At 43.8% G+C, this 14378-nt stretch overlaps 1 protein-coding gene across 1 annotated transcript; it reads left to right on the top strand.

Moving 5' to 3' along the window:
- Positions 1-2788: 2788 nt before the first annotated feature.
- Positions 2789-9698, top strand: BTN1A1 (butyrophilin subfamily 1 member A1). Its single transcript, XM_058555067.1, has 7 exons — positions 2789-2970; positions 3189-3536; positions 5368-5649; positions 6513-6662; positions 7156-7176; positions 7271-7297; positions 7715-9698. Exons 1-7 carry the CDS (start codon positions 2892-2894, stop codon positions 8386-8388), a joined length of 1581 nt encoding a protein of 526 aa, XP_058411050.1. The 5' UTR covers positions 2789-2891; the 3' UTR covers positions 8389-9698.
- Positions 9699-14378: the final 4680 nt, after the last annotated feature.

Here is a 14378-nt window from a genome sequence, read left to right as displayed (position 1 = left end):
ATTTAAGCGGAAAATTCTGTTTCCGTCTAAATGCTGATGAGAAGTCCAAGAGCACAAACTCAAAGAACTCAGTTTAGGAGAGGAAGATAGACTTGGAAACAAAAGACAAAAATAGACACTTTTGCTTCTCAGAGTAGGACTCAGGTCAGATGTGCTCCAGCAGAGAGGGACCGGGAAGTTGTCTGTGTCACAGGATAAACCTGGCCCACCTCCTGAAGAGTCAGTTTCACTTGGAGGGGGGGCATAGCTATCCAGAGTCATATTTAAACAAATATCATATATAATGAAGTAAAATGCTTTAATTTACTTTAAATTTATAGATAAGACCCAAGACTTCAAAGGTGTTTCTCACATGGGTTGGGCAGGGCTGGGAGGCTCCTTCCTACAGCCCCTCTGGTCAGGGCACTTGGATGAGGTCTCAGTGAGGGGCCATAACCGAATGAAGGAGAAGCCCTAGAGGTGAGGTTGCATCTGCTGCTTCTGGAAGAGGTTGCCCTTCAGTCAGCTTTTGAGGGGAGAACAGGAGTTTGTCAAGCAGACAAGAAACAGCAGAATGCTCTAGGGAGAGGGGAGACAAGCACTACTCCCTGAAAGCCTGAAAGGGTGTGTGGGCTGAGGCAACCACATCTCTTCCCAAATTGTACCCGTGGGTGGCCAGGCCATTGGAGGGGAGGGGGAAGAAGTTGAGAGGACAGAAGCAGGGAGAGCACTGGATCCTACAGCATGTTCTTGACCAGACTAAGGTGCCTGAACTTGGTGCTGGGGTCACTAAGGAGACATGTAGGGATTTTTAAGCAAAAAGTGATCCTTTAAACAAAGGATCAGATTTGTATTTGGGAAAAGTCATTCCCCTGGCAGTCTGGTGGGTCAACTAGAGCAATTATCTTCTGTTTATCTTAATCAGAGTCCCAGTTAAAACGCAAAGTACAAACTGGGGCGGTGATGGATTTGGACCACAAATATAATACAAGGTGGACATCTTTAATTTCTAAAAGGTTCACACAGATTGATAAGAAACAACAACAGGATCTGTCTAGAAAAAGGGGGAGGGGGGCAATTGGCCTGAAAAGCTCACTTCCAGGATGTATTAAGTGGATAATATGAAAAATGCTAAGCCTCGCTATCATATAAATGCATAGCAAAATAACAATTTGATCAGTTTCACCCATCTCATTAGTGATGATGAGAAATAATAACCCTCAATGCTGGCAGGAATTAGGTGAGAAGGAGATTTCTGTTGATGGTGTGATAGGTTTAACATTTCAGGAAGGAACTTTGGCAATATGCTCATACCCTTTGACCTGATGACTATATTTCTGGGAATTTATCAGAAAGTTTATCAGGAAGTTATCAAAGATGTGGACAAAGACTTATGTATAAAATACGCTATTTGTAATAGGCAAAAAATCCAACATGTCCCACGATCTTGAGAATTACAGGCACCTTCAATATGATATTATGTAGCTATTAACAATGTTTCTAATTATGGAAAAGCCTCATCAATTCTGTCAGAATGTGAATAGAGGCTATCATTAATTGGTGACATTATGGATGATTTCTACTTCTAAAAAACATTTTTCCTTATTTTTTTATTTTTCCATAACAATAAGAGGTTTAGCCCAAAATAAGGAAGTGCAGTCTTCCTGAATTGCTTTCAGAGAGGTAACTTTGGCAGGGAGGCAACTTTGGGGCCCTGAAAACTGAATCACACACGTGCATTCCCAGCCTTCCTTTAATTTTTCCCACCCACATAAATAATAATAGAATAACAATTTACCCTCTTCTAAGTCCCTACTATACATTAAGCACTTTACATGCTTAATTTCATTTAATCCTCCCAACATCTCTCCAAAGAAGTTACTAGTAACAATATTCCCATTTTAGAGATAAAAGAACTGAGTCTCTGAAAGCTGAATTAACTGGCTCAAGGCCTTATGTCTCATTTCAGCGTTTTTTTTTTTTTGACATTCTTATTCACTCTATGCCCCTGTATTTAGTCCAGCTCATCAGTGTATACCCTGATCTCTGAGCTGAAGACCACAAGTCCACAGACCCTTTACCTCTCCGGAAAACTTTTTTTTTTCCAAAGTAAATACATCAGGGACCTGGAGGCAGGCTTTCCTGAGAGCACTTCCCCCTTCCTTCTCCTGCTGGCCTTTAGCTTTTCTCCCTGGGCCACAACCAGCTTTCTCACGTGGCGGCAGTGGCTCGTTCGTGCCTTCTCCTCCAAGATCCGAGGTCAGTGTCTGCAACTACTCTTAGCTCCTGAGAGAGCCAGCAGCCAAGGGGGCATCTTCTCTTCCTCTGGCTCCTTCCTATCTAGTCCCAGGCTCTCCACTCTTCAAGCCCTTTAACTCTCTTCAGCTCCCCTTTCTTGTTCTATCTCCTTCCACCTTTTCCTCTTTTTTTCTCCAGTTTATTCCTCTGGTCTCTGTCTCTGCCTCCATGGCTTTATCTTTGTTGTCATTGCTAAAAGCAAATACCAAATTATCATATTTGAAAGAAGAGATTTTTAGGGCAGTGGTTCCAAGATCTGTTCATTTATATGCAACCCATTAATGGATACTATTCCTCACAAATTCCCCTTTCCTAAGTCTCTTTGGGGGTTTTAGGGCCCATTTTGTTGTTTTATACATGCTTAACCAAACTTAGGGTGGTGGGTGGGTGGGTGCTGACGGCAGCGTGGACTGCAAGTCTACACTGGAGAGGAAGCAGAGAGAAGGCTTCAGGTGCAAATGACTAGAGCATTCCAAGATGGAAAGAGCTGTTGGGAGGACTGGGGAGACAGTGTCTAGAGAACCCACAGTTATCTCCTGTCCACTCATCCCCTAGGTTGAGGCTCCTGACCGACTCAAGGACACCAGTATCTTGCTGCCCCAGAAAGGTTGGAGATGGCAGTTTGCCGAAACTCCTTCCCACCCACATGTCTGCTCACCCTCATTCTGCTCTGGCTACCCACACTGGATTCAGGTAGGTGTTCCCTCTATGTCTCTCTCCCTCTCTGACCTCCAGGGTTGAAATTTCTCAGTAAATGTAAGCAATCGCATTTGGAGTCTCCAGATGGACTCCTTCAGGCTGTTGTAGGAATAAGAGAAATGGAGAGACTCTGGCATTGGCGGGAGCCTGGTCTGCGTCAGTCCTCAACTCCCATCTCCACACCCTGTGTGACCCTCCTGGTTTTTCGGCAGCTCACCTTGAGGTGATTGGACCTCCGGAGCCCATCTTGGCCATAGTGGGGGAAGACGCTGAGCTGCCCTGTCACCTCTCCTCAAACGTGAGTGCTGAGCACATGGAGCTGCGGTGGTTCCGGAAGAAGGTCTCGCCCGCGGTGTTCGTGCAGCGGGACGGGCGGGAGCAGGAGGGAGAGCAGATGGCCGAGTACCGGGGGCGAGCGACGCTGGTGGGGACCAACATCACCGCGGGGCGCGTCGCTGTGAAGATACACCGGGTCAAGGCCTCTGACGACGGGGAGTACCGATGCTTTTTCAGGCAGGAAGAAAGCTACAAGGAGGCCATTGTGCAACTGAAGGTGGCTGGTGAGTAGACTGGTTTTTACTTTCTCTGGTGACTCCCATGCGATACATATTTTCCTATGGATCTGCTACTTCGGAAGCCATCAGATTCATCCCCCAAATCCCTTTTAGATTGGAAGATGTTGGCAGGCCTAGAATGGGAGCTGAGTAGGAAGGAGGTTTGAGTTGAGTGGAGAGAGAGCAGCGAATTCTTTCTTGTAGAGCTTTATTTCATTTATGTCCTGCTTTTTCCTCTCAATTATAGGATAAGCATTTCCTTATGCTATTAATTAAATAAATGTAAGATGTAATGGCTGTATGACATTCTTTTTTATTAGTACACCATACACCATAATTTACTTGATCAAGTCTCAGAATTGAACACTTAAGTTGTGTCTGTTTTTCACCATTACAGTAAGGCTGTGGTGAGCATCCACAGCCTTGTGGATGTGGATTATGGATTATGTGGGTGTGGTTTATGGATTAGTACCCAAGGACTGATTTCCTAAGATCGTAGAGCATGGCTGCTTTTTAACATTCTTGATCCACCTAGAAAAGGTTTTGTTTTTGTTTCTGTTTTTGCTTCAAGCCAAAATTCAGAGTGAAACATAAGGAAACTGTAAGCATTCAGGAGGAAAGTATGTGTAGAGGTCTGACTTTCCCACTAACTAGTGAATGGCATCAAGCAAGTCTCTTTCTGAGCCATGTTTCCTGCTGTAACACTGGGGCAGCACCTGTCAAACAAGACTTTGCAAGAATGAAATAAAATTAGATGATATACAAGAAACTGCTTTTTCAATTCTAAAAGCATTATATTCTTGTAACATATTATTACTGTACCTAAGACTCTCTAAAATGTATAATGTAATACGAATATATTGCCTTTAGAGTATACATTCAAATAAAGATAAAGTCTGAAAAATACTTGGGAGAAATCTGGGTCCCTGCCTACAACAGGGTGCCCCTTGTGACAGCATCATGCATAAATCACATTTCATTTTTAGGGAAGTATCTTAAAGGTTGACAATAAAACCCTAGAGATTTGATAGCATAAAACTGTCATTGTTACCTCTTATGAGTGATAGACACCTTTGAGAATCTGCTGAAAGTGGGAGCCCTTTTCAGGAAAAGAATACACATTCTGACATATACACACAAATGTGGAATATGGATTTAAGTCAATGGTTGTGGACATGTGTTTAAGGACTCTACTCTGCAGATATGTGTTTTTCCATACTTTGCAGAATTGTAAGAAAATAATTAGGCTAAACAGACGGGAAGAACAGCTTTATGTTGATTTACGTTAAGACATATTTGTGTGAGGGAAGATGAGGTTGCAATCATTTAAGAAAATTCCTGAATCAGTATCACAGGTTAAGGAAATTTAAATTGTCAGCTATGATCTCAGTGCAAAGAACCTCCAACCCCCCTTCTCCTCAAAGATACTCCTTCTTTAAATACCCAATATTAGTTCTCCTCCTCCCTAAAGCCTTCTTATAACACTTCCAACCACAGAGCTCTCTCCACCTCTGGAGCTCCCAGCCTAGACCACTAACGCACCTCATAGCCATTGGTCTTGCTGTTCCTGTTGACTGGACAAGCACTCCCATGTCTGCCCATCAAACTCTTGCCCACATTTCAAACTCTGAATCCCAACATGGCATCCCTCCCTGATAAGGTGTATGAAATTCTTTTTATTGATACCTCAATTTCCTTGTATAATGAAATACAGAGATGAGTTCCCCTCATTCCCAGTCCCCTTGTGCTTCTCTTTCTCAAACTATGTGGCCCTATCATTATAAGATTCCCAGAAGTGTGTCCACTAAAGGAGTAAGGCCACCTTCTCTTTCAATAGCTCTGGGCTCTGATCCTTACATCCATATGGAAGTTCAAGACAGTGGAGAGATCCGGCTGGAGTGCACCTCAGTGGGATGGTACCCAGAGCCCCAGGTACAGTGGAGAACTCCCAAGGGAGAGACGTTTCCATCCATGTCAGAGTCCAGGAATCTTGATGAAGAAGGCTTGTTCACTGTGGCAGCTTCAGTGGTCCTCAGGGACACCTCCACGAAGAATGTGTCCTGCTGTATCCAGAACCTCCTTCTTGGCCAGGAAAAGGAAGTAGAGATTTCCATACCAGGTCAGTAAAACCAATGCTGGGTTCCTATTTGACACAGCTTCAGGGCCACATCACCTGGGATACCTGCGCAGCCATGACCTCCTGGCAGAGTTGTCTACTTTCCTCACCTAAGCTCCTGCCCACTGACTTGAGGGAGCCGCACCAACTTCACTAAAAGAGTAAAGATACTGAAGGCATAAACTCTACCTAGATCTCATAGAAATTCCAGATTTTCCATCGTAGGATATATATCTTAGATAGAGAAGCATTGTCCCTGGGGGCCTTCCTGATCCAAAGCCTTCTCTTTTTGAGTAAAAAGAAAACTAACTTAGTTCTCCTATTTCCACCCTTGCCCTCCTCTCTCCTCCTCATCCCATGGTACAGCTCTAAGTTTCCAGGGTCCTCAGGAAAGCAAATGTTCTCATTATTCCCTAGACACTACCTCTGGTAGTGTCTGGTTCAGTGTCTGGTTCAGGTGGGAACCTTTCCTTATTCTTTGGTCATTGAGTCCCATTCTGTTGCACACAGAGGTAACATTTCCTCTTCCTTATTTACCTCCCTCATCCCCTTGGCTCCCATCCTGCATTGATAGTTAAGGAGGAATTTCCATAATAACATGAATTAGTCTATTATATTCTTTATTTCATAGGTCCTGTCCCAAAATGACTCTTATTCATCTTCATTCCTCTCTTTCTCTGCTCTCTCTACCTAAGATCAAAATTTTTCTGAAAAGCTTAGAGTGGCATTGGAGGGACTATTTTTACCATGGGAAGAATGGGAGAGGTCCAGGTCATCCTCTCTTCTAATCCCCTTTGGAATAAGGAGAAGAGCTGGACTTGCTCAGAGTTTCTCAGCAAATGTTCTTCTTGGGGATTTTGTTTTAGCTCCCTTCTTCCCAAGAATGACTCTCTGGATGGTGGCTGTGGCTGTCATCTTGATAGTCCTAGGACTTCTCACAACTGGGTCCATATTTTTCACTTGGAGACTATACAAGGAAAGATCCAGACAGAGGAAGCATGAATTCAGCTCTAAAGGTAAGTCGTAGAATCCCAGGCTGCTTGTCAGGAGTGCTTCCGAGTAGAGTTGGATCCAAGTCCTTTAGGATGACTGCCAATGGGAAGATATTTGATTCTAGAATTCTGAAAGCCAGAGGGGATTATAAGGCTCCTGAGGTCACTGATCCCAATATGAAGAAGAACAGAGGTTTGGGGTGCAGGAGGAGTCAAAACTAAGTCTAATCGAGATATTAGACCTGATGTTTCCTCAGTACTGACCCTCAGACTCTATCCTCACTTTTAACTAGGTTTCCCAGTAATGATTAAAGACTTCGTCTCAAGCCAGTAGGAACTTCTTGCATATTTCTTAGAAAACAAAACACAATCCTTGTTCTTCATTTATTGATAGTGTTTGAATAAGCGGATAGTCATGAATTAAACAATTACTCCCTTGTGTGTTTCTCACACCATTTTGTCCCCTCCCTCATGTCCGCTCTAATAGGTCATTAAGGTATTTCTGTTTGTTTTCCAGAGAAACTCCTGGAAGAACTCAGTAAGTTCTCTCTTTTTGTCACATTTCACCCACAAGGTTTTCTCTCTCTTATTATAAAACCTGTCAATGACTCTTTCTCTCTATTTCATTGCAGAGTGGAAAATGGCTACATTGCATGCAGGTCAGTGGCTCTGAACTTCTTAAGGGCTCTGAGGCTCTATCCCCCAGGGATGCAAAGTCCTACAATACTTGAAAATGAAAACACTAACACATTTCAGTGGTGAAGATAGAAAGAGGAAAGATGATGGCAAATGGCCTCAACATTTTCCTTGGGGCACATAGAGGGCCCTTGGAAGATGGCTAGAGACAAGCCTCCTCTGACAGGGTACTCTTAGGCATTGGGGACATTTGGCTCATACATCACCCTGTGGCTGTGGATGGACAAGCGGAATAGAGACAGCTGAGCAGGCCAAACAGCTCTCCTCCTGAGGAGACCTTTCAACTCCTAGAACACGGCTCTATTTCTTTGGAGAAGAAAAGATAGGTCTGGTTACCTCTAACATTCACTGATGCTCCGACTCACTCTTTCTGTCTCTAGTTGATGTGACTCTGGATCCAGACACCGCCCACCCCCACCTCTTTCTGTACGAGGATTCAAAATCTGTCCGACTGGAAGATTCACGTCAGAAACTGCCTGAGAAACCAGAGAGATTTGACTCCTGGCCTTGCGTGTTGGGTCGTGAGGCCTTCAGCTCAGGAAGACATTACTGGGAGGTGGAGGTGGGAGACAGGACTGACTGGGCAATTGGGGTGTGTAGGGAGAATGTGATTAAGAAAGGATTTGACCCCATGACTCCTGAGAATGGGTTCTGGGCTGTGGAGTTGTACGGAAATGGGTACTGGGCCCTCACCCCACTCCGGACCCCTCTCCCACTGGCAGGACCCCCTCACCGGGTTGGGATTTTCCTGGACTATGAATCAGGAGACGTCTCCTTCTACAACATGACTGATGGATCCCATATCTATACTTTCCTCAGCACCTCTTTCTCTGGCCCCCTCCGGCCCTTCTTCTGCCTGTGGTCCAGTGGTAAAAAGCCCCTGACCATCTGCCCAATCACTGATGGGCCTGAGGGAGTCATAGTAGTTGCTGATGCCAAGGACCTTTCTAAGGAGATCCCATTGTCCCCCATGGGGGAGGACTCTGCCTCTGGGGATACAGATACCCTCCATTCTAAACTAATCCCTACCCAGCCCAGCCAAGGGACACCTTAAGGAATATCCCAACTTAACTGTTTTCCTTTGCTCAAACCCCTCTCCTCCATCACTCCCTGAGGCTTCAGCTGCCAGCTTCACCCAGCCCCTGTTTCTTCCTGTTGGGTAGGGATTAATTAGTCTTGGGAAGGTTGTGTGGCTGCTGCTGGAGAGTGTTGGTATAGGACCTTCCTAATCTGTTTCTGTACCAAAATTCAGGGGGCACAGAGGTGACTTAAACTGCTTCTGGTGTTCTCCTATCCCTTGAGGCTAAATCCTATAGAAAAGGACTTGAAGAAAACTCAAAGGACAGCTCAGAGACCAAGATGGGGTTAGGTTGGCATGTGGTCATGACAGAAACATCTTGATGTCTAGCATAGGAGTATGTAGAGGAAGGGGTTTTAGGCAAACAGAAAACCCAAAGGTTTCTGGAAAGGGAAGATCCAAGGCTGAAATCCCATAAAGGAACTTGGAGGGGACACCATGACAGAGGAAAGTGAGGTGAACCCAGGCCAGTGATGGACACCTGGCCTGCCCCTAGAGTTTTAGAGCCTATATCTCAAATTTTCAAAGTCATGTCCTACAGAGTAGAGGGGACTGGCCCTACTTCTGTGAGATCTGAACAATTGGCAAAGAGGAGTAGAGAAGAACTGAAAGGAGCAGGGGAAGGGGGTCAGACAGAGGTGTGATGAAGGAGAGAATTTTAACGAAACTCAAAGTTTATGTGCACAGCCATGCCTCAGGCTCTGTTTCCGTCTCTGCACCCTCTTGCTTCTCCCTTGCCTGGGGGTCATTCCAACCTCACTTTGTGGACTCCACAAGTTTCAAGTTCTCTTCTTCCTTTGGATCTACAATCTCTCCATTTCAAAGGCATTTCCAGGAATCATCCTTCAGAGATATCACCACTTTATCAGCCACTGTCTCAGCCTCATGCCCCCTCAAGCTCTCATCGCAACGTCCAGTTTAAACCCCTCAAACCTACTTTCAGTTAGCTTCAACTGACATCCCTTTTCACATCATGTCACCATTCACCCTCTCCCCACTCAGCTTTCCTATGTGCTGCTCTCCCCAGGGTCTCCTGAATGTTGCGTCGTTGTGCTCAGTGCAGCTAGATGGATTGCACCTGTTTGTATTTGCCTCTGTTTGTATTTGCATTTTCCTATATACATGTGGCTTGTCTCACCAATGGACTGCAAATTTATCCAGGCTCACACCTTCCATTTCCCTTGTATTTTTCCAGTTTCCAGGGTAGACGTCACCCATGGTCTTAACCTAATAAATAAGTCTGTCTGATTGCTGAAAGCTGCATCTGCACCTTCCGTTCTTTGTCCCAACAAGTGAAACTGAAACAAAAACAGAGGAAAGAAATCTGCATGGGAATGCAGCTGGTGAAAGCAGTGTGGTTCTCTTTATCCAAGACCTATCCCAGGGCCTAATGGCAGTGGGCTCACCAGGGCAGGTGGGCACCCTGGACTGTTGTCCCACGAGGGTCCAGCTACTTACAAAAAGGCCACTGTGGCAATGGCTACCTACCCTCACCCTCTGTTTGGGTGGTGACTCCACTTCTACTACTAAAAAGGTAATTGACTCCTGGTGTAGGCAAGTGAAGCCACTTCTTCAAATTTTAACAGTACTTTTCCAGGAGGAGGAAATAGTTGGGAAATTTTTATTGGTAATGCTTCCTAATTAAAAAAAAAAAAAAAAGTTGGGTGATCCTTGGAAACCACTGTTCCAGAAATACTTGAAGGCCCTCATAGTTCAGTGAGATGCCCACTTTCCCCTATGGTGCCCCAAGTGAAGATCAGGAATAGTCTGCCTCACAGAGGGTCTGATCTTAATGCAATTGAACCAGCTCTGCTGCCAAACAGGACAGAATGTGTGTCTCCAAAGATTCACCAAATGGTGGGAAAATTACCTCTTTTTACGCCTCCTGCAGAGAAATCATCAAAATCAGACCTATTACTTAACAAACAAGAACTCAAAATTCCAAATTATATTCACAGTAACATTATTTCCATTATTGCACCATATTATATTTCTCATAATTAAGTGAAAAACCAACTTTTCTAAATTTTCAGCCTACCTGCTACCCTCACAGAAAATCATGACAAATTAAAGCCAAACATTCTCTCTTAGGTGGAAATTCTGAACACCACGCAGGTCTCTTATCACCACATTTCACTATACTTCAAGTGGAATATGACAATGACAACAATACTCCATTACTCAACTTTTATCATTGTCAGCTCCCAGGTCCCACCTCCATTTAGGTTTTGGTAATGATTTTGGTTTTGGTATCTTTCTACTGACTTGGGGTTCAAGATCTACATAACAATATATACATAATCACATGTCCATGGACGTATTACCAGATTATTTAAAAGTGGATCTGCATACAGGCTTATAAATCAGGAGATCACAGAGGTTTTAGTTTGGGAAGAGTTGGGGAGAAAATGTAATGGGTGTGAAGTGACTGTCGACATTGACTCCAGTTGCTTCCTTTCAGAGATGAGGAAACTGAAGCCAAGAGAAATGAAGTGATTTGGCTAAAAGTACATAGTATGTGCCCAAGCCAGACCTGAAAGAAGATGTTCTTGCTATCTGTCCAAGACGTCTTCCACTGAGCAAACCACAGTAGAGTAGGAGGACAGATTAAGTGCATCTGGGGACCGGAGCTTCAGAACACTGTTTAGAGAAACTACCAAGGTGGGACCCATTGCCTCAGGAGATTCTTAGGCATATAGAGGGTCAGGAGAAGAAAAAAGCAACTAAGCATGCCACCTTCTACTTGGACCGAGGGCTTGGACCCGGAGAACCAGAGAGAAAGGGCTCCTTCCTCCATCATTTCATGGATCCCCAGCACCCAATGTCCTCCTTTCCTTGTCCCTTCCTCAAACCCTACTCACCCCACACTGCCCACCCATGCCACCTACCCTACACTGTACACCTGGGAGAAGAATATCATTTATTCCTGCTTTAAAAGTATTCACTTGTGCTCAAGTTACACTTTTAGAAAGTCAAAGAAACACAAAGTCCAAGCTTCTTTAAAAATACTTGGGAACCTCAGCAAGTTGCTTTGCTAGTTGAGTATAATGTGTATCCTGAAATGTGTTTGTGAAATCTCACCCAGAACAGACGGGGCTGCCACAGGATCCCCTCTCTGAAAGTAAAAAGAGAAACAGTCACAGGTTTTAATCAGCTCTGTGGCTCCCCTCCCCGTCCCTTTTCCACATGATCCTCAAGGAAAATGGGGCCTCCTTACTAGCTTGATTTTCCATAGGAGAAAAATAAGTTTATTTCTATCTTGTTTAAGCCACAGTTAGTTTGAAACTTTCTTACACAAAACTGAAGCTATATCCTAGCTAGTACATCCCGCAAATGACTCTTGGTGCCTTTGTAAGAGGCTGAAGATTCCAAGGCTAGACCACGTGAATGATTCTGTTTACACTGGTGTTTCTTATCAACTGAGATTCTTATGATGATGTTGCCAAGTTTTCCAGTGTCCATAAAAGTACTTGACTTGCAGCCAAGAGTCTCCCAAGGGAAAGTCAGACTTGGGAAGTAAGCAACTCTCATTCATCCCAGAGAACTGTATGACCACTGCAAAGAGCACTGAATGGGGATGCCACACACACTTTCGAGCATTACTACTTACGCTTGTCCTGGACCAGCATGTTAGAACCACAGATTCTTGAGACCCCCTCCAGACCTCCTGAATCAGAAACTGCATTTTAGCAACATCCCCAGATGATTCATGTGCGCTTTGAAGTTTGACAACTGACTAGATGTCTGCTTCAAAATATTATGCATCTACTTGAGGCAGAAGATCTCAGTTGCAGTGCCAAGAACTCTTCAAGAAGTGTGCCCTCATATTTCAATCAATGTGCAAAATGCATTTTTGGGACAACTGAGTATGTATAATTATAGTAGCGAACAGTAACAGAGCACTTATATGCCAGTTCTGTTCCATGTGCTTTACATTTGGTAAATCATGTCATTTTTCAGACCTCTAAGAGGTAGGTACCAGTCCAATCCCCATTTTTTAGACAAAAAGACTGAGGTACAGAGAGATGCGATGGCTTCTATTACCTGTTGGTGAGCAGTAAAGCTAGGATTTGACCCTATGCTGTCTGGTTCCAGGGTCCATGCTATTGATCACTACACTACAAGACGTTGTCCAGATAATGACATTCAAACAATCCTCTGAGCTGAGCAGATCTTGTGTTGGCTTACAGAGCAACGTACAACTTAGGACAAGTAAGAGAATTAACATAACATTAAGTTACTGCCAAAGAAAAATCTTGTACTGGATTGTACAAGAATTTGGCCTCAAGATCTTATAAGAGGGAGGTCAGGGCAGCGACGAGTTCCATTCAAACAGCCAAACAGCACTGGAAGATGACCAAGTGCCAGGACAATGGCTTTGGACTCTTTAATAATCACGGTGAGACACTATTATATTATTGTTGTTATTGAGTTGAACTTCTGACTGACTAGTTTATAGTTATTTAGAGACATTTGGAGAACCTGACAAAGACTGTATTCTTTTCTCTGTCTACCATGATATTAACTCCCATCTACCCCATCTGTTGCTCATGACTCCAAGAGACACATCTCTGGCCCCAACATGACCTCTGAACTGGTCTTAAATATCCCACTGACTCTTCAGTGTCTTTACAGGACAAATAATAGGCACCCCTCATTTACCAGGGCTAAAATACAATTCATCATACAACTGATAAATTTACTCCTCACTTCATCTTCCCCATCTTGGTTAACGGTTCTAGTATTCAACCCTTTTCTCAAGCCAAAAGCATACATGTAAGCCCTAATTCCTCTTTTTATCTCACTGCCCACCTCCAAACTATTGGTAAATTCTATCTGCTCTGCCTTCAAACTATATCCTGGACAGAATCACTTCTCTCCTCCTTCACAATTAGCCCCCTGGTCTAAGTCATCAGCATTTCTTACCTGGATTTTTGAAATAGCATCTGCTTCTACTCTTGACTCTATGGCCAGCTATCCATATAACAGTCAGAGTGTTGTTTTTAAAGACAAATCAGATTATATCACTAAAATCCTCCAGTGGCTTCCCGGTGCAGTCAGGGTAAAACTCAGGCCCCATGTACACCACTTGGCCTTTGGCCACTTCTGCACCCTAAGCTCTTTCCACTCCTCCTTACTTTCCTCCAGACACAGAGGCTTTTTAGCTCCTTCATTCTCACCTCAAGTCCTTTGCCCTTGCTGTGTTTTCTCCCTGTCCCCTGGATATCTGTATGTCTCACCCCTCATTTTATTTGAGTTTCTACTCAAATGCCTCCCCTAACTACTCTCTGTAAAATAGCACTGCACTCACTCCTGCTCCACTACTCTCTGACCCTTCACTGCTCTATTTTTCTTCAAAGCACTTACCACTATTTGAAATTAGAAGCTTATTTGTTTTCTTTATTGTCTGTCTTCTTCATAGATGTAAGCGTCCATGAAAGCAGGGATTTTGTTTTGTTGCAAAAAAAAAACAAAACAAAACAAAAAACCCTTGCTATATATTAGTTGCTCAATAAATAGCAATTGAGAGATTAAGTTATAAGTATGCTCCACACTCAAGAAAGTTTGAGACTGACTTGGAGGTTAGGACAGGTATGGCTGACCTACCACAGAGAGATGGCTGTTGAATGTTTTCTAGATACATGTGGGGATAGACCAAACCACACCCAGCAGTTGGGTCTTGACTGTCCCAGTAGGTCGGATAGCCAGATTTAGCAAATAAAATATGTCCATATGGGACATACTTTATAATAATAAATCATTCATTGTTTATCTGAAATTTTAATTTAACTGGGTGTTCTGTGTTTTCTTTGGCCTGGGCCCTTTCATCCTCTGGCCAAGGTAAACACCACATGTTCACCAGAAAACAGCTCACCTCGAGAAATTTGTATGAACATTCACTCCCTTTCTCCTCTAAACCAAACTCATGTTTTAACCACAATACTTCCTTATTCAAATATATATAT

Source organism: Diceros bicornis, chromosome 14, assembly GCF_020826845.1.
Source record: "Diceros bicornis minor isolate mBicDic1 chromosome 14, mDicBic1.mat.cur, whole genome shotgun sequence".
Lineage (NCBI taxonomy): Eukaryota > Metazoa > Chordata > Mammalia > Perissodactyla > Rhinocerotidae > Diceros > Diceros bicornis.
The sequence above is the reverse complement of the archived record's forward strand: the minus strand, read 5'-3'. Positions and strand labels throughout refer to the sequence as shown.